Below are 20,351 nucleotides of genomic sequence, written 5' to 3' on the forward strand. Positions count from 1 at the left end.
GGGAAGGTAAACGGCGTTTCCGTGCGCTGCTCTGGTTCACCAGAAGTGGCTTAGTCCTGCTGGCCACATGACCTGAAAGCTGTACGCCGAAAGCGAGATGAGCGCCGCAACCCCAGAGTTGGCCACGACTGGACCTAACGGTCAGGTGTCCCTTTACCTTTTTTACAGGACCAGATATAGCCAGGAGGATAAGGGAAATCTTTCTGTATGGCACCACAGTCATGAGAGTACTCATAGCGAGACATTGGAAGAGTGACCAAATCCCCATCAGATCAGAATGGTTACTAAAACTGGTAGAATTTGCTGAACTAGATAGTCTCTCGGAAAAGATTAAAGATAAGCAAAAACAATGAGTTCGTTGATCACTGGAAACCTCTAAAGAGTTACTTAAAAAATAAGTGTTGCAATCTGAATTCGGTAGCAGCTTTTGAATAAGCTCTGTAAATAAAGGTTAAATGGGCTAAAGTGGATATATATACATAGATGCATATTAATACTTTATTATGATTTTGCTGATAAATTTTGGCAATAGGTTTACTAGAGTGAAAAGATGTTGAGAAGGACGGGAAGTCAAATTTATGAAGATATATACTTCTTTGATGGAATTTTTATTTTAATGAGATTGATTTACAGACTATAAAATGTCTTTGATGTATGGATGTAACTACGGTTAATAAAGCATTAAAATAAAATAAAAAAGCGAGAGAGAGAGAGAGAGAGAGAGAGAGAGAGAGAGATGAGGAAAGTTCTTTGCTCTACACTTTCTGGCACTTGCTGAAAACGTTTTTGTTTAGGAAGTCCTATCCAGACAAGTAGACTTTTTTGCATTTTAAGCTGCTATCAGCCAATTGTTGATTTTACTTAGTTTTTGACGTGTTTTTTTTCCAAACAGCAGTTTTTAACTGTCTTTTATATGGGTAATTATAATGTGTTTTGTTTTTTGTAAACCACTCAGAGGTTTTATTACAATCAAATGTAAATTGTAATAAAAGTTGTTCAACATAAATATTGTTAAATATAATCCTGCAGACTCCTTTGCTGTGTTCTTTTCAGCACCTGCTCAGAATGTTTTTCTTTAGAAAACCCTACCCAGCCATGTAGAAAACACCAAAGTGCATTTTGATCTGTTTTCATTTTATCACTGATTTCAATTTTTTTAACATTCTAAATGAGTTAAAAAAATTTTTTACCAATAATGTTATTGTTTATTCCTTTTGTAAATCTCTTAGAAGTGTTTTTTTATTTTATTTTACAACCAATCAAGCGGTTTATACATTTTATGAAATAAGCAAATGAATGTGGTAATAACTGCAGGATGGCTGTAATAATTATGGAGGCCGGTGTCCGACTAAACAATCACGCTAGAGCAACAGCGTTTAAAAGTACAGTGTAACTTCCCTGCCATTTCTTCTCCCTGTGCCCACCTGCCCCCGTAAAAAAACCTGTTCCAGTGGATTGGTTGGGGAAACCCCTGGAGCAAATTTAGGAGATGCATGTATGGAGAAAGCAAATTTTTATTATTATTATTTACATCCCACCCATCTGGCTGGGTTTCCCCGGCCACTCTGGGTAGCTTCCAGCAAACGATTCAAAAGACATTAAAACATCAGTCATTAAAAACTTCCCTAACAAGGCTGCCTTATCTGAAGGCTGTCTTCTGAACGTCTGGTAGTTGTTTATTTCTTTGACATCCGATGGGAGGGCGCATAATAATATTTTTTTTATTTATAATAGTAGAATGCAGTTTTCTCCCTGTTCCAAAGTCCTGCTCACGTGCCGGATTTCCTCAATGCTTTCTCCCTTCTCTCCCCCTTTTCCCCAGGAGTGGGTCCCTGGATCCTGGATCCAAGAAGCAAAGGTGAGTTCTTGTGGTCCAGCCCTTTGTCTCAAGACTGTCATGTTTGCGTCCCAGGGACCCCCCAAGCGATAGCTCCTCTGGCTTCTCTTGCAGAAACTCTGTTACAGGGAAAACTTTCCTGTCCATCTGCTTAGGAATCCTCCTATGGAACCCAAATCTGCCTCCCTCGGGCTTGGGCCCTTTCCTCTTAGCTTCAGCTGAGCATTCCACCTCTTCTTTCTGACCTCCTTTTAAATAATATAAATAGAGCCGCCTGGATCAGGCCAGGGGCTCATCTCTCACAACGGCCAACTAGATGCCCCAATGGGAAAAAGCCCACAAGCTGGACTCGAACACAGGAATTTTGTTATACAGTGGTACCTCTGGTTGCCAACGGGATCCGTTCCGGAGGCCCCTTCCAACATGAAAAGTGCGCAACCTGAAGCGCTGTATCTGCGCAGGTGCGCGGCGCGATTGGGCACTTGTGCACATGCACAAAGCGTGATTTAGTGCTTGTGCGCATGCGCGAGCGACAAAACACAGACGTAACCCTTTCCAGTACTTCCGGATCGCCGCAGGACACAACCTGAAAAAACGTAACATGAAGCAAACTTAACGTGAGCTATGACTGTACTATTTTAACTTCGGTATGTTTAAAAGTTTTTCTTGTTTTTGTAAACTGTTTTGAGAGTTTCGGTGGGTTGTTGTTTTTTTACAACCAAGCAGTGTATAAATTTTATGAAATCAAAGAAATAGATAAAAATGAGAGCATCTCTCCCCTCCTGCGATTCACAGCATCTGGTATTCAGAAGCGCCGCTGCCTCCAGCTGTGAAAGCAGAGCCTAGCACAGCAAATATTTGCAAACTCAACTCTTTTATTGTTTTAAAAGCATCACAGCACAACCCTATACATCTCCCATTGAATTTGAAAGGACTTAGTATGTTTGCCTTTTGAAGAAGGGACTCAAAATGGTTTCTTTCTCTCAAAACCGCCTTTTCCAGGAGATGTCTTGGAAGTTTCAGAGGGATGTTGTTGTTGTTGAGTCGTTTGGTCGTGTCCGACTCTTCGTGACCCCCTGGACCAGAGCACGCCAGGCCCTCCTGTCTTCCACTCCCTCCCTCATGCTGGTAGCTTTGAGAACACTGTCCCACCATCTCATCCTCTGTTGTCCCCTTCTCCTTGTGCCTTCCATCTTTCCCAACATCAGGGTCTTTTCCAGGGAGTCTCCTCTTCTCATGAGGTGGCCAAAGTATTGGAGCCTCAGCTTCAGGATCTGTCCTTCCAGTGAGCACTCGGGGCTGATTTTCTTCAGAATGGAAAGGTTTGATCTTCTTGCAATCCGTGGGACTCTCAAGAGTCTCCTCCAGCACTAGAATTCAAAAGCATCCATTCTTCTGCGATCAGCCTTCCTGATGGTCCAGCTCTCACTTCCATACATCACTACTGGGAAAACCAGAGCTTTAAGTATACGGACCTTTGTTGGCAAGGAAGGTAGGCATTCTTTTTTCAGGCTGGCAGGACTAATGGATGATGGCCCCTGCTTCCTATCCTTTCCTGGATGCTTCCCATTCCCATTTCCGTTCGTCTTTTCCCCACTGGGGCCTCCAGCAAAGGAAAACTTGCCATCTTGCAGCTGGGCTAGACAGCTCCTTCCTCTGTGCCCGCAGAGATTGCATGCCTCAGCCCAGCTGCACCCACGACTCGCATGCAATTGCCTCGCCCCGTAGCATCGCACGCCCAGAAGGATCCGTCTCGGTTTCCTTTCCCTGCTTGCGACCTTCTGGGAATGCAAAAGCGTCTTGGCTCTGAGCCAGGAAGCAGGAAACCCCTGGTGTGCAAGTTTACTCCAAGGCACACAAATCAACGCTGGCAGGCAAGATTCCTGAACAATGGTGATGTCATTTGGGGGAAGGGGCTGGGGGGAGAGGGGCTGACTTCCCCCTGCTCTCCTGAAAACCCTTGCAGGCCTCATTGACGCTTCCAGTTGAGGGCTAAACTGGTTCTCCAGGCTTAGGTCCCAATGCAGAAGTATGCAAGGCTCTTCAGCACATTGGGCACACACAGGGTCGTGGTGCGCAATGATGGCTTTCAGTTTTTATCAGGCATTTTTTATTATTATTATTATTATTATTATTATTATTATTATTATTATTATACCACCCTATACCCAGGTGTCTCAGGGCGGTTCACATAAAAAGATCACAGTATATAAAATAAAAGCAATAACCCAATAATATGCAGACACACCCCAAGAGCCACATTTTAAAAGGGTATGGTCAGGTCAAACAAAGGCCTGGTTAAAAAGGAACACTTTTGCTTGGCGCCTAAAGGTGTGTAATGATGGCATCCAAGGTTGTGGGACTCTCTCTCTCTCTCTCTCTCTCTCTCTCTCTATTTATATATATATAATTAGTTTTTTAGCATATCGTTTTCAGCAACTGTTAAACATACTTTTATATCTTGTGATCACAAGGTCTGAGTTGTTTCTTATGAGACTATTGAGGGCTGTGTTCTCCCTCCGCTGTAAATGCCTCTGAATGCCAACTGCTGGAAACTGCAGGAGGAGAAATGCTCCTGTGCTCAGGTCCTCCTTTTGAGCATCTTATCCCCAGACACACACACACACACACACACACACACACACACACTTGGTACTCTTCCCATACAAAATCTCTCACCTTCTGAAATGGTGGAACTCCTAACATGTGATTATTCTGACTGTGTAGATCCACACAGTCCACCAACCTGGTGCCCTGGAACCTGACTAGGCTAGATGGAAACTGTAGCCCAAAACATCCAGAGAGCACTCAATTGGTAATGGCAGGTGCAGATTGTCTCTTGGGGTGCAACCATTTCTTGCATCATCACAAGTGGGGAACTTGAAAACACAGGGATTTCTTTGTGCCCTGTTGAGTGGCCCTAGAAAAGCAGCTGTTTCATTCATATATATATATATATATATATATATATATATATATATACACACACACATTTTTATTAGTTTTTTTAAACATATTTCCAACAATCATATAACATATCTTCTTATCTTATACAATGTTTTAGACCTCCGTCAACACCTCTGATGATTTTCCGTTCTTTATCACTTATTCTGCATTTCTTAATTTCTCTATTACTCTTAATTATCATTAACTAATAATTCTCCTCATAGTCTTTCTTGAAATATTTCAAATAGTCCTCCTTACAAAGCTTCCTGCAGTCCTAGGAGCTTAATCTCATTACAATTGCTTTTCAAATAGTTTGTATATTTACTCCAGTCTTCTAAGAATCTGTGGTCCCGCAGGTTTCGAATCCTTCCTGTTAATTTATCCAGTTCTGCATAGTCTATCAATTTCATCCACCATTCTTTTGTCGGTAATTCTCCTTGCTTCCATTTTTGTGCCAATAATATTCTTGCTGCCGAGAAGCAGCTGTTTCCTGCAGATTTCCCCCTCGTGGGGATTTCCTCCCTCCATTGCTGTGGGGTGGGCTGCGGAAGGATAGGGTTGCACAGCGGATCCCACCAATCGTATCACCGCCTTTGCCAAAGCCTTCCTATTCCGGCTTCTGTCTCTGGCCAGGTCTCTGCCCATTGTGGAGGGGCCCTGCATCCAGGATCCTGCCCACCCGTTCTCTTGCACCATCCACCAGTCAATGTTCTGGACCGGCTACTGGATCAACGTGACAGAGGTGAATCCGCTGGGCTCCAACTTTCGCCTCCTGAAGGTCATCATGCAAGGCATCAGTAAGTCCTGCCCTTGGGGGGGGGGGAGGCACAGCAATGTTATGGTTTTGCCGGAGCCATTTTCTTTGGCCCAGATCGAGTAGGCAGGGTGGAGTATTTCAAAGGCAGCTCTCTTCTTTCACTCCAGGAGCGATGCTGCTTCCAAACCATGTGCCCACCATCAGTCCAAAGCTGAGATCAGATAGGGCGTTTCCAGGGCTGGGTGGCCGATCTCAAGGAAAGCGCTTCCTATTGGTGCTTTGCAACTTTGACCTGTTGCAGGACCTTAGCCGGACCTTAGCAGAGCATGCGCAGAGTTCCAGAAAGCAATCAGTTGCAGGCAGGATGGACAAAGCAGGAACCAGACGCTGCTACTAGTAACTTGGTTACTTAGAGGTGTTTGTTATTTACAGCAGACTCTACAAGTTACAGTGGTACCTTGGGTTAAGAACTTAATTCGTTCCGGAGGTCCATTCTTAACCTGAAACTGTTCTTAACCTGAAGACCACTTTAGTTAATGGGGCCTCCTGCTGCCACTGCACCGTCGGAACATGATTTCTGTTCTCATCCTTAAGCAAAGTTCTTAACCCGAGGTACTATTTCTGAGTCTGTAAGCTGAAGCGTCTGTAACCTGAAGCGTCTGTAACTTGAAGCGTCTGTAACCCGAGGTACCGCTGTACTATATACAAGAACAGATACAGATACGGATGTTTACTAGCTGTCTCTCAACAAACTCCAAACGACTCTCAGAATCCAGAACACCACACTATCCAGTCAGTAAGGTCATAAGTCATCATGCCTGTGTGAGACTTCAACCAGTGGTACAGCTGTATCCAAGGTCCAAGAACTCCTCTCTGCTCGGTCATCCTTGGCTTTCGGCCAACTTCTAATTGCTTGGTGTGAAGCTGCACAGAATGGCACGTAGTCCAAATCCCAATACTGCCCACCTCCAGCACTTGCAACACCCCTCTGCTTTGTCCCCCAGTCAAGCCAGACCCACCGGAGCATCTTCGGGTAGAGCCAGTGCCTTCGGTGCCCAACCGGCTGCAGGTGAGCTGGGAATACCCTTCCAGCTGGACCAAGCAGCTTCACTTCCTGCTCAAGTTCCGCCTGCGATACCGACCCGTCACCTCCACTTCCTGGGCTATGGTGAGTTGAGGGACAGGAGTGGATGGAGCCCAGGGCTTATGCGTTGCCTGCCCACTTCTGAAACTGAGGCTCAGCTGCCTGGCATTGGCCTGTTGTTGAATTATTATTTCACTGCTCTTGTTGTTTGCTGAATTTGCCAGTCCCATTACCTAGCAAAGGATCCAGGAGGACCCCCAAGCTACTCACCCAGTCCTTCAGAGGGAGGGTAACCCCATCAAGAACAGGCGATCTCCCATCTATCTGGTCTCGGGAGCCACCCACTAACAGTGGCTCAATCTTATCTGCATTGAGTCTTAGTTTGTTGTCTCTCATCCAGTCCATTACCGAGGCAAGACAATGGTCCAGCACTTCCACTGCCTCACCTGCAGATGTAGAGAAGACAAGCTGGGTGCCATCAGCAACAATCTGTGTTGTATTTGTTAGTGTTGAATGCCAACATTGGTATCTTGGTCACAACAGGAAACATATATGAATGTCCTTGTTGCCAGAACTCCATTGTCCCGTCACCTTCTCCTCCAAAATATCTGGATTTAAATGCAGACTTCTGTTAACTAACAATAAAGTCTCCTTGATTCTGAGTATCTCTGTGAATCTTCACTGGCAGCTCTTTCCCCAAATTTCATGCAACATCTGTTCAGCCAGCTGTGCTCAGGGTTTTGTGGAAAGATTGTGAGCTTGTGAGTTTAGCACAACTAGGTGGGCCAATGGTTTGCTCCTGTATGTATGAGGTTCTTATCAGGGCTTCCCTTCCAAGAAGACTGATCCTGGCAAACAGGATCTGCCCCAAGGGCATTTATCCATTGTCACCAATCTTGAAGTATGTGTCCGCAGGGGCTCACGGCTCACAGATTTATGGCCTGCTCTTGGTTGGTGGCATGAGCTGAGAGCACCCTCCCAAAAACAGAAACATAAAAACTGCCCGGCAGGATGCCACATTCTGGGAAGCAGAGAGTAGGGGTCTCATCCTGCATCTGCCCATTGTGTGTGTCCTGGATCTGCAGGTGGAGACAGCCAACATGTCCGAGGTGATAACAGACTGCTCCCTGGGCTTGCTGCATGTGGTCCAGGTGAGCGCGAAGGACTTCCTGGATGCAGGGAACTGGAGCGAGTGGACCCCTGAAGCGTGGGCCATGCCGACCACGGGTAAGCAGCCCTCACAGCTGTGAGGCATGTGCCTTGTTTGAAGGAGGCGCTTTGCAAGGGGGTTCCAAGCACATACCATAAACTCACGTTTGTGCAAATACAGTGGTACCTCTGGTTGCGAATGGGATCTGTTCCAGAGGCCCGTTCACAACATGAAAAGAGCACAACCCTCAGCGGTGCATCTGCGCACGTGCGGGTTGCGATTCACCGCTTCTGCACATGTGTGTGATGTCATTTTGCACTTCTGCGCATGCGCGAGTGGCAAAACCCGAAAGTAACCCTTTATAATAATAATAATAATAATAATAATAATAATAATAATAATAATAACAACAACAACAACAAAAATTCCTTCCAGTAGCACCTTAAAGACCAACTAAGTCAGTTCTTGGTATGAGCTTTCGTGTGCATGCACACTTCTTCGTGTGCATGCACACGAAAGCTCATACCAAGAACTGACTTAGTTGGTCTTTAAGGTGCTACTGGAAGGAATTTTTTTTGTTTTGACTATGGCAGACCAACACGGCTACCTATCTGTAATAATAATAATAATAATAATAATAATAATAATAATAATAATAATTTATTATTTATACCCCGCCCATCTGGCTGGGCCTCCCCAGCCACTCTGGGCGGCTTCCATAGAAACCAAAAATACAGTAAAATATCACACGTTAAAAACTTCCCTGAACAGGGCTGCCTTAAGATGTCTTCTGAATGTCAGGTAGTTGTTTATCGCTTTGACATCTGCTGGAAGGGCGTTCCACAGGGCGGGCGCCACTACCGAGAAGGCCCTCTGCCTGGTTCCCTGTAGCTTTGCTTCTCGCAATGAGGGAACCGCCAGAAGGCCCTCAGCACTGGATCTCAGCGTCCGGGCAGAATGGTGGGGGTGGAGACGCTCCTTCAGGTCTACTGGACCGAGGCCGTTTAGGGCTTTAAAGGTAAGCACCAACACTTTGAATTGTGCTCGGAAACGTACTTCCGGGTCACCGTCGGACGTAACCTGAAAGAACGTAACATGAAGCGGACGTAACATGAGGTATGATGTAAAGTGGATTAAAACATGAAGTCTCATCCACACTTAAATTTTGCTCTGCGCTTTCTTGACTCAGGTCCTCACTTTCCTGGTTTGTGTCTGAGCATTTGTTTGTTGGTTTGTTTGTTTGCCTGCCTCAGTGCTTTCCCCAGGAAAACCCATTCTTTAACACGGAATCGAAACAAATGGCAATTTGGGATTTCTGCATATATTTTTTCCATGGTAAAGAGCGGGTTTTTGTGGGGAAAGCAACAAGGCAAAATAATAATAATAAGTGCTTGGGCATGGAGCTTTGAAGTGCAGACCCGTACCTAGAAAAGCGACACAAAAGGAAGTCTGGATGTGTCCTGAATTGCTACATTTCCACTTTAAAAGGAAGAAGAATAGGACTTTTTACTGTTTGGAAAGTGACAGAGAAATGTGTTGAAATGTGTGGGGTGAATGATTGACGTAATGGAAAGGTACAGCAACACCCTGCAAACAAATCAGGAAGGATGCAGGAGGAGTAAACAGTGTGGTGCAGTGGTTAGAGTGTCTGACTTGGACCTGGGTTCAAATCCCGATTTGGCCAAGAAGCTTTTACCAGGTGACCTTGGACCAATCACTGCCTTTCAGCCTAACCTACCTCACGGGGTTGCTGTGTAGATTAAATGAGGAGGGGGAGAGCCATGATTCTGTAATCTCCCTCTTTTCCCTAAAATGCTTCTCTCTTTCCCCAGGACAAACTTTGGTACCCAGCGAAACAGCCACTGCAGCCATCAAGGCAGAAAGCCCAGCGGAGGAGCCTTCTCTGGCCCCCAACAATCGGCCCATTGGTAGGTCTCTTATTGTCAGCCCCACACAGAGAAAGGGGGAGACGGGCACCATCCAATCTCAAGCTCTTTAAATTTGTGTTGAGATTTCGGTGCTGCATTATTTTATATATATATATATATATATATATATATATATATATATTAGCAGACTCAGGCCCCTGACTCGGCCCAGCTGGTGCTTGTTGTAGGGGAACCTGTGCAGACTGGGGCTGTTCAGGATCAGGCCCCAGACGTGGTTCAGATGATGCCTGAGGCAAAGGACTGTGCAGACTGAGTCCCCTCTGGTTCCGAGACCGAGCCCCAGTCCCAGGCCATCACACCCCTTTCCCTTCTGCCCCTAACAGGCCACAGCGACCCCACGGAGAAGGTGGCGGTTCTGGTGTCGCTGGGCGTCTTTGCCTTCTTCGTCCTGGCGGTGATTCTGGTCTTTGCCTTTCTGATGTGGTAAGTGTGATTTCACCCTCCCTTCTCTCCAGAGGGCATGAGGCCCTTCTTCTCCAACACTTCTGCTGGAGCATCTTGCTTGGGGAGGACCAGTTCCATATTTTGGGGGCCTCTGAGCCCTCAAACCTTGGCTTCTGCCCTTGGCGCAGTTGCGTCAGCTGGTGTGGCGATGGGAGGCGGGGCCTGCTCTGTGGTGGCCCCCCAGTTGTGAGCAGGGATGGGGGAGAGATATGAGTCTGCTCACACTGGCAAGCCAGCCTACCGGATTTGCACTTTCAGAAACAGCGCCCAAATCAAAACGCAGCCGTCCCACAGAACTCCCACATCTCTGAATTTTGCAGTGGGGTTCTGCAGCCGAGTAAAGTGTACAAGGACACGTACTCCAGGATAAAGTGTGGATAAAAATGCATTTATTAGGGGAAATCACTTTGCAAAAATATGTGCGTTAGGGGAAGTTACCAGTGGGTAATGGCCGGTGGGAAGTCTGACAAGGGAGAAGGTCTGGCTGCCACTTCCAGCCCCACATCCTGCAGGGGGTCAGACTGGATAACCCTTTGGACCCCTTTCTACACTACAATTCTGTGATTGTGTCTCTGCCCCGTCCTCTGCCCAGCCTGGCCTGTTGTGTTTCGCTGGCCGGAATCCACCCCGATTCTGGAGACCGTCCACCTAAAACAAGACGCAAATTGGTTGTGTCGCCAAGGCTGGAGTTTGTGGGAGAGTCAGAATAAAGTCTTCCAGTTCCGGAGAAGAGTAGTTCAGATGGGCAGAGAGGGGGCTGGACTGGGTTGGCCTTGCTTGGAAGAGCCTCAGAAAGGCCCTGCCAGAGCAGGAGGCAGAACACAGAGAGCTGGGACCCTCCATTCCACAACCTGGGCAGTTCATTCATTTAGATCAGCGGCTCCCAAACGTCTTTGGACCACTGTCCTCTCGGTTCCATGAGCTCATCTCTAGGGCCCCTTGCACTACCCGATACCCTATAAAGAGCATTACAGTTTGCACAACCCACTAAGGAAGGAGGTAACACAATCTAATCCAAAACAGTAGCAATGTTATGCATGTTTATTGAAAATCAAATTAAAACGGTTTAGTTTAATGCAGCAAAACGGATGCATTTGATTCAGCCATGCCAACTTTTCAAAGTCTCATAGCCATTCACACCTCCAGCCTCCCCCACCCCCACTGCCCCCTTGCCTATTTGCCCCCCACCCCAGTAATTCCTCCCACCCCCCGCTCAGCTGGTATGGCCAGAGTACCGCACACTCTGGGAACCACCGATTCAGATTTATTAAAATATATTTGCAGACAGCCCCCTCCTGTCAAATATCAAGGTGGCATACAAACAAATCTAGGGCGTTTTAAAAATGTGTGTGGGGGGGGGGAATATTGTTGTTTTCTATTATTATGCCATCTGTTTTGTTTATATGCTGTAAGCCGCCCTGCAGTCTTCAGATGGAGAGCAGTATATAAATTTAATAAATTGTCATGTTAAAAAGTGCAAAAAGGAAAAAAGCAAAATCCTATGAAAACAATACAAAACAATCACAGAATTGTAGAGTTGGAAGGGGTCCTGGGGGTCATCCAGTCCAACCCCCTGCAATGCAGAAATCTCAGCTAAAGCGCCCATGACAGACGGCCCCCCAACCTCAGCTTAGAAACCTCCAAGGAAGGTGAGTCCATTGCCTTGCAAGGGAGATCTGATCCACTCCCAAACAGCTCTCACAGTCAGAACGTTCCTCCTTGTGAGTCAGAATTTCTTGCGATTTGAATCCATTGGCCCCGATCCTCCCCTCCAGAGCAGGAGAAGACATGTCCTCTCCCCCTTCCATGGGGCAGCCCTTCTGATAGTTGCAGATGGTTAGCCCACCTCCTCTCAGTTTCCTTTCTTCCAGGCTAAACATGCATCCCATGGCTAAGCGCCCCCCCTCAATTCTCTCTCCCCCTCCCCATCTTTCCCAGGGTCCGGATGAAGAAGCACAGCAAAGAGGCCACAAAAAACCACGACCTCCTTGCCGCTGCCATCCACATGAAGGCCTTGCCCAGTGAGTACAGCAGCTTGTGGGGAGGATGAGGAAGGGGAGGGGGACAAGATGCTCCCCCAAGAGGGGATATGGGGCAGGAGCATCTCCACCTCAGAGAGCACAGACCTCCTCTGACTGGAAGCCTCCCTCTGGCATTGTCCTGGCACCTGCAGGATCAGGCCCACCCTCTTGCTGGCTGCTAATTATTCAAGGCTGTCTGAATTGGGTGTGTTTCCCATTTATTCCTGCTTCCCTTGTCAGGGGCTGGGCCTTGATGCTGGGGGTCAACCCTGCCTGGACTTCTGTTTACCTGAAAATGGAAGCTCCTGTTCAGGGAAGTTTTTAATGTGTGGTATTTTAATGTATTTTTAATCTTTGTTGGAAACCGCCCAGAGTGGCTGGAGAAACCCAGCCAGATGGGTGGGGTACAAATAAATTATTATTATTATTATTATTATTATTATTATTATTATTATTATTACTACTACTACTACTACTACTACCGTATTTTTCGCCCTATGGGAAGCACTTTTTGCCCTCCAAAAATGAAGGGGAAATGTGTGTGCATCCTATGGGGCGAATGCAGGCTTTCGCTGAAGCCTGGAGAGGGAGAGGGGTCGGTGCGCGAAGTCGCGCCAATCTCCCAAGGCTTGCAGAGAGCTGCGTGCATCCCGAAGCCTGGGGCCCGCTGAACAGTGCGCCCCGGGCTTCGGGCAGCTCTCTGCAAGCTGGGGGAGACCGGCGCGACTTCCCGCCGGGCTCCCTAGGCTTGCGGATAGCAGCCCCATGCCTGGGGGAAAATAATTATTTTCCCTTTATTTCCCCCCCCCCCAAAAAAAACTAGGTACGCCCTATGGGCCGGTGCGCCCTATGGGACAAAAAATACGGTATATTATTATTATTATTATTATTATTATTATTATTATTATTATTATTATTATTATCATCTGTAAAGGCAACTCTTTAAAATGTGCAAAAGATGCAATCAGCAATAGACTCAAAACCCATTAAACTTTCATCAAGTTTCTAAACATCTGGACGGGATTGTTGAACCAGAAATGTTTTAGCAAGCACCGGAGAACAATAATGTTGTCACCGAGAAAAATCTGCAACAATAGTTTAAAACAAAGAGAAAGTTAAAATCCTCAAACGAACAAATACTCACACCAGTTTCCTGGGCATCTCAGTCGGCTTGTCAAAGCAAGAATGTTTTTCTCAGGCGATTCTATGACTCCTCCTCCTTCTCTCTTTCCCCTCCTGCAGAAGCTCAGATCTTGTAGCAAGGACCTCTCCCCCCTCCCCACTGGCAGCAGACCCCCCACGCCAACAAGAGGGACATCAACACCACTGACCTCGCCAGTCGCAGCTACTTATTGACTGGGGGGGCACTGAGGATGCCCCTCTACTGACCCCCCCACCATCACCATGGAAGGACTCACTTGGGAAAGAAGCTCATCAACAGGACATTTTGGGGTGGTGTATTGGCCCTGGGGGGCACCCCTGGCTGAGCACCAGCCCCCCAAGACCTCCTCTCCTCCCCCTGTTTCCACATGCAGACTGAATGCTGTTTTGGGACTGACCAACAGCTTCTGGACAGCTAAGGAGGAAGAGAATGTTGAGATTTCGTTGCCCACCGAGCCTGGCAGAGGTCATCAGCGCCAGTAGGTATTGGCTGGCACAGCTTGGGGCAAAAGGACCGCCCCCCGAGTCTGGTGCCCCCGTCACCCACAAGGAGCCAGAGCGTGACTCTTGGGACACTGGGACGTTTTGGGTACCCTGCCCTTCCCTCGACGGTTGCCCCGAGTCAAAGGCAGCATCGTTTATGGAACCTGCTTCACTGGAGCCCAGGCAGCACATGGCAGGGGTGTGTGGGGTGTGGCATCTGGAGGGCATGGAGGATTGGGGGTGGGATCCTGCACCCCATTCCAGGAAGGGAGCATCAGCCAGGGGAAGATCTCAGGGGGCGAGGCGATGGCAACAGCCTCCCCAGGAACCACAAAGGCAAGGAAGAAGGATGGCAGAGCTGTGGAACTGGGGGCTTTCAGTATGTCACTGCTCCCAGCAGCCCCAGTTAGGATAATGGGAGCTGGAAGCCAGAAACATTTGGAGGGTCCCCAGCCCTGAAGGAAGGCGGCCATCTGTGTGTGTGTGTGTGTGTGTGTCCCCACGTGTGCATGTGTGTAAACTTGTACAGCTGCAGCTACTCTCAGCGTTTGAAACCTGGAACCGAATTCTCTTTGTTGCAATGAATATTTAGCCTATATAACTGGGAGGACATCAGATTCTGCTTGTATCCGTTCAGCTCAACTTCGGGGCAAAGCAAGCAGGATGCTAGAGCGTTGCACCCAAAGAAGAGTTTGGCACATTGTCAGCGTGCTGGAAATGCTGGGCTCACTAGGCTTCCACGCTCTGGCATCCAGAGGCAGCTCCTTACGGGATCCTGTGTGCGGGGCTGTGGGTGTGGATTCAGCTATGACAAAAGCTGGGGAATACCTTGTTAGGCGTGAGCTGGGAATCTTAGGGTTTTTTGGGGGGGTTAAGAAAAAGGAAGCATGTGGGAAACACCTGCTAGGACTTCAGAAGGTGCAGGCCCTGGAGGAGGAGGGGGCTGGGAGTGGGATTGGTAGCCCTTTTTCTCTCCCCCCTCCCCTCCCCACCATGCCAGCCTGCCCCCCCTTCCAAACCCTAGACACCCCCCCCCACTTAACCCCTCTGTGCCTTGGACTTGGAGGACAGAAGAGCCTTCAAATGGGATCAGCTCAAAGGGTCCCATCTAGTCCAGCTTCCCCTTCTGACGGTGGCCGACGAGGGGCCCAAATGGGAAGGCCCCCCCCCCCGGACCCGAAGACCAACAGCACTCTCTCCACCGGTGGTTCCCAGGGGCTGAGAACTGTGCCGGCAGAACGGAGCCATCGTTGCTGGTAGCCAAGGGAAGCTGTGTCTCCCGGGGGCTTCTCCTAAGCCTCTTTCAAAGCGTTGCAATTTGGTGGCCACCCGTACCTCTTCTGGGAGAAGGGGGTGCTGCTTGAGGGTTCACACCAACACAGAGAGAGAGATGCATACGTTCTTCACACAATTAATATAGAGACCAGGAGGCAGCTGATGTGGGGGGGGGGAGATTTCCTGTTGGGTGTCTTGGAGATACAAGCAATGGGAGGAATCGGCGAGTTGGACGGGACCCCCCCCCAAGGGTTCCCTTGACCAACCCTCTGAAATGCAGAGACCACAACTAAAGTGCCGTATTTTTTGCTCCATAAGACACACCTGACCATAAGACGCACCTAGTTTTTAGAGGAGGTAAACAAGAAGAAAAATATTCTGAACGAAACAGTGGGTGTATGATTTTTGTGGTTCCTGCTGTGGCCACAGACATGTAATCTGATGGTGAATCCTGAGGATCCATGTGGATCCGTTCTTTGTAACCACTTTTTTGCACCATTGCAGTCCCATGAAACAGTGGATGCATGATTATTTTGGTTCAGGCTGTAGCCATGGACATGCTACGTGATCTGATGGTGAATTTGGGGTGACCCAATGTAAAAATCCTAAGGATCCATGGGCTTTTACCTCCCCCTCCCAGGCAGCCTCCTTTATCTCTTGTTGTTGTTTAGTCGTTTAGTCGTGTCCGACTCTTCGTGACCCCATGGACCAGAGAACGCCAGGCACCTCTGTCCTCCACTGCCTCCCGCAGTTTGCTCAAACTCATGCTGGTAACCTTTATCTCTAGCATCCCTTATCTCTCTCCCCGATCAACAAACAATCAGTGGCTTTGTTTCAACACCCACTTCCCTCTTTCAAAAAAAAAGAGCATGATCTGCTTTTCTCCCCTGGGCAATTCGGCCCCAGGGACCACACATTCGCTCCATAAGGCATACAGACATTTCCCCTTACTTTTTAGGAAGAAAAAAGTGCGTCTTATGGAGCGAAAAATCCTGTATCTCTGACAGGTGGCCCTCCTGCAAGTCAGCAAGGGGAGAGCAGAAAACTTTCCTCTCTGCAACTCTGTGACTTCCACGCCTCCCCTCCAGGTGGCCAAGGGCTTCTTCCGCATGCAGGCATTGGGTGCGCATTCCCACAAAGACTCAGGATAGACAGAAAGGTCTCCTTGCAAAGCATCTTGCTACAAGCTGCGGTGGCATCTATGCGCTTTAGCGCAAGTCTGGTGGAGATGGTTGGCCTCCAGGCATCCCTGGACCGCAACTCTCATCAGTCCCGGCCATCAAAATTAGGCTGGCTGGGTTCTGATAAGAATTGGAGTCCAGCACAGGAGAGGAGAGGTCTAGTGGTGGCTGTCGGCCACGATACCTTCAATAGTACCTCCAGTGTCAGAGGCAGTCTACCTCGGAAGACAAGTGTTGGGGATGAAGGGGCTGTGGCCGTCGCACTCTAGTTGTGGGATTCCCGGCTGGCTGTGGAGGGAGACAAGATGCTCACTGAGGCAGATCCTGGCCTCAAATGCAGCCGCCACTCACGGTCTTCCTATGCTCTGTGGTTGTGTGTGTGTGTGGCCTGGTTCTGCAGAGCGAGGTGAACAAATTGCCTGTCGTGTTTAGGGAGTGTGGCGATGTGCGTGTTCCCCAGGGTGCTTCTGTTCCGGAATGTGTGTGTGTGTGTGTGTGCAATTAGTCTGCGCTGTCTCCCGCAAATCCCGGGTTCACGGGTTTAAGGTGTGGGTCTGGGCAAGGCTTCCTGCCTCCGGGCCCCTCTGAGCAATTGCTCACACACGTTTCGGCCGTGCCAACCCACCACCCCGGAGCCAGCGAGCGGATGAGGTGGGGCCAGCCGTGCGGTGAGGAGTGTCTGGCCTTTGCCAACCCCGGAGGCAGCAAACTCGATGGAAACTTCCTGAGATGAAGGCAAGCAGTGGCGGCGGCGGCAGGCGCCAGATGACAGGAGGGGAGAGGAGGTGGGGAGGCTAAAAATAGCCAGGAACACTTTCTCCTGCCAGGATGCTGGCATGGCTGGACCACAGCACGGGGGTCAAAGTGATGCTCCCTGCCAGCTGGAGGAAAGGCTACCTGGAACCTCCTTGCTTTGAGGCGGAGGGGAGGAAGGGCTCCGTGCCTCCGAAAGGACTGCAGATGCCTCTGTAGTTTGTTGCTCCTCTCACGCAGCAGCAACTTAGCTTCAAGGAAAGTTTGGGGTTAGAGGTGACATGATAGACATTTGCAAAACGATGCCCAGCCTGGATAAATTGGAGAGAGAGAAAGTTTCTCCCCCCTCCTCTTAACAACTACAACTGACGCTGAATGTTGAGAGTTTGGGGACAGATAAAGTTCTTCATGCACTGCAGATTTAAACTGTGGAACTCACTGCCACAGGAGACAGTGGTTGGCCACTGTGAGAGCAGGAGGCTGGACTAGATGGGCCTGATCCAGCAGGCTCTTCCTGTGTTCTTGTGAATTGTGGGACTGGCTTACAGATTGGTTGACAACTCAAGAAACAATTACTAACACATCAGTTCCCTGGCAGGTCATTGCAGGGAGAAGTTTTGTGCGTGTCTGAACTGGCCAAGAAGAGGGAGTTGGAGAGGTCAGGTGTGCCTTCTTCACAGAGGGAACCTTGTGAGTTTATGGTGGAAGGAGGGGAGATGGAGAGCATGGGCACCGATGCTCGTGTGTTGCGCTCAGTCTGTGTACACTCCCCTTGCCTTCACTCCATAGAAAAGATTTCCATTTTGTTTGGGGGCTCTGCCCTCTCACTCTGGAGTGCTGCGCAGGTGGCCTCTCAATGAGAAGAGCCCAGCTCCTGTACTGGATCAGGCCAAGGGGTCTCCATCTAGCCTGGCCTCCTGTTCTGTGGCCAACCAGGGGCCCCAAATGGGAACACCCCCCAGCAGGTCCTGAGCCCAACGGCACCTCTCCCTGCTCTTGATCCACAGAAACAGGTATTTGGAGACATCTCTTTAAATGCCCCCAATCACTGTGATTTCTGCATTGCAGGCAGTTGGGTCATTGCAGATGACCCCAGGGTGCCTTCCAGCTCTGCAACAGAGGAGGTCATCAACAGCAGTGAAATGGGAGAATGTCAACTTCATTTTTCCTCATTTCCAGGGGGTGGAGAAATTCTCACACCCTTTTTCCAGCACAGGTGTCCATTAGCTCGTGCAAGACCACAAGGTCTGACCCAATCTTTCAAGCCCATTTTGCTGTCGTTGGACTGCCTGCTGCCACCGGGGGCCTTCCAGGACATTATAGGGCATGGGTAGGCAACCTAAGGCCCGGGGGCCAGATCCAGCCCAATCATATTCTAAATCTGGCCCACAGATGGTCCGGGAATCAGCCTATTTTTACATGAGTAGAATGGGTCCTTTTATTGAAAATGCATCTCTGAGTTATTTGTGGGGCAGAGGAATTTGTTCATATTTTTTCCCTTCCAAAATATACTCCGGCCCCCCACAAGGTCTGAGAGACAGTGGACCGGCCCCCTGCTGGAAAAGTTTGCTGACCCCTGGTATAGGGCATCTTGGGGATAGTGGCTGCCCCCCCCCCCACACGAAATGATGGGGAAGTATTTGGAATAAATTCTGCAAAGGGGCCTCTTTCTCTAGAGTAGGCGCTGGATTTTTCTTAGGGGAAATGCCTTCTGAGAAATTTCAGATCCACTGTTACTGACTCCTCCACAGGACTGACCATCTATGCAGCATTTTTAAAAGGGTCGGGGTGTAAATGTGAAGGGGTTTCAGTACAGCTACCCTGCAGCCTGGCAGGGCTCTCATGCATTTTGGGTGAAGGGTGGCATCCACAGGCTGGCATAGCACCCCTTTTAGGCGATTGTGCAGAAGGGTCCTTTGGTGCTCTGTGCATGTGTGTGTGTGTGTGTGTGTGTGTGTGTGTGTGTGTTCATGGGGAATTTCATATTCGGTGCAGAATGCAGCATTCCCACTTCCGCTTTAAAGAGAATGCCATGCCTCTGTCCCTCATGATTGCGGAAACGAGACAGAGGGGCCTTGTTTGGGAAGCTCCCGGAAGCTAAGAGGATCCTGAGCGGAGTCTGTTAGGGCTTCAGCAGTCTGAGCCCACTCCCAGCAAGCTGCTGAATAAATAAACCAGGGAAAAAGGAACAATAAATAATGCAAAGCATCAAGCTATGCAAAATTGGGGGGGGGGGGCAAAACCTACAAAGCACACAATTCTACAAAAAGTGCATGATTTATTCAGCTTGCAAATTCTTGGCTTTCCTTGGTGCATGGTGTGTGTGTATGTTACTTTGGTTTGCAATTTGTTTTTCAGACTGTTTTAGAGAGATCTGAGATTCTGTGTGTGAGTCAATGAGATTCCTGATTGGCAATAGATGTTGTATAAGTGTGGGGCTTGCCAGAGTGGGGGGGAGACCAGCTGGCCCTCCATGCCGCCGCCCCCCCCCCCCCGCCTCCAAGTTGCCCTCTGCTCTCTCCCCTCCTGGCACCCACAAAGATCCCAGTTCCATAGCTGTCAACGTTTCCCTTTTTTAAAGGGAATTTCCCTTATTCCGAATAGGATTCCTCGCAAGAAAAGGGAAACGTTGACAGCTATGCCCAGTTCCAAAAGAAGTTGCCGCCTTCTCCTCCTGCTGCTGCTGCCGCCCCCCCACAGTCTTCTCTGCTCTTCCAAAGAAATTGGCCCCAACCAAGCAAGGAGAGGCAAAGTTCTTCATTCCCCTCTCCATCGATTCTTGCCATGGGCTCCTCTAAGCTGGCTCCCTTGGGTGCTCTCGTTTCGGGTGGCATTTGGTGCCCCGCGAACCTGGTTGCAATAAGCTAACGCCGGACTCGTGTATAAATAAAAAATGAAGGAAAGTGAGCTTTTTTTTACTTCTGGGGCTTTCTGGACAAAAAAAGGGGAGGGAGCAATCCCCTACAAGCAATTCAGTGCCGCTCTGCGTTGCCAAAGTAAGTCAAGGCCACACACAGCCCAAGAACTGTCTTCCTCCTGGAACCCGTCACATGGTGAGCAGGTACGACCCTTCTGGAAAGGTGGGGGGCTTGGGAAGGCGGAGAACAGGCAAGCAGCTCGTCATCGTCTTAGGACAAGACATCTCCTATCTTCTGGGCCACACAGCCAGAGATGTGGACCTCAGGAACAACCAGCTTCTAGAATTCGAGATGGCGGAGCCTCCCTGTTTTCGTGCTGCACTGTTTTCCTACCTAAGCTATCACACACACACACACCCCTGCAAAGACTTAGAATCATAGAATTGTAGGCG

General features: G+C 48.9%; 1 protein-coding gene across 3 annotated transcripts in view; it reads left to right on the forward strand.

The window, feature by feature from the left end:
- Positions 1-19,948, forward strand: part of IL11RA (interleukin 11 receptor subunit alpha) — a 147,915-nt gene extending 127,967 nt beyond the window's left edge. For 2 of the 3 annotated variants that reach the window (XM_083702869.1, XM_083702870.1), the window contains exons 7-15: positions 1,823-1,858; positions 5,417-5,580; positions 6,545-6,708; positions 7,710-7,851; positions 9,607-9,702; positions 10,047-10,146; positions 12,106-12,188; positions 13,431-14,933; positions 15,974-19,948. In XM_083702869.1, the coding sequence (XP_083558995.1) occupies positions 1,823-1,858; positions 5,417-5,580; positions 6,545-6,708; positions 7,710-7,851; positions 9,607-9,702; positions 10,047-10,146; positions 12,106-12,188; positions 13,431-13,447 (802 nt within the window). In that variant the 3' untranslated portion in view covers positions 13,448-14,933; positions 15,974-19,948. Of the gene's footprint in view, positions 1-1,822; positions 1,859-5,416; positions 5,581-6,544; positions 6,709-7,709; positions 7,852-9,606; positions 9,703-10,046; positions 10,147-12,105; positions 12,189-13,430; positions 14,934-15,973 lie in introns of those variants that run through there. The other variant, XM_083702871.1, reaches the window with a different exon arrangement.
- Positions 19,949-20,351: the final 403 nt, after the last annotated feature.

The sequence above is a fragment of the Podarcis gaigeae genome (assembly GCF_964106915.1).
Source record: "Podarcis gaigeae genome assembly, chromosome: 11".
NCBI classification, from domain to species: domain Eukaryota; kingdom Metazoa; phylum Chordata; class Lepidosauria; order Squamata; family Lacertidae; genus Podarcis; species Podarcis gaigeae.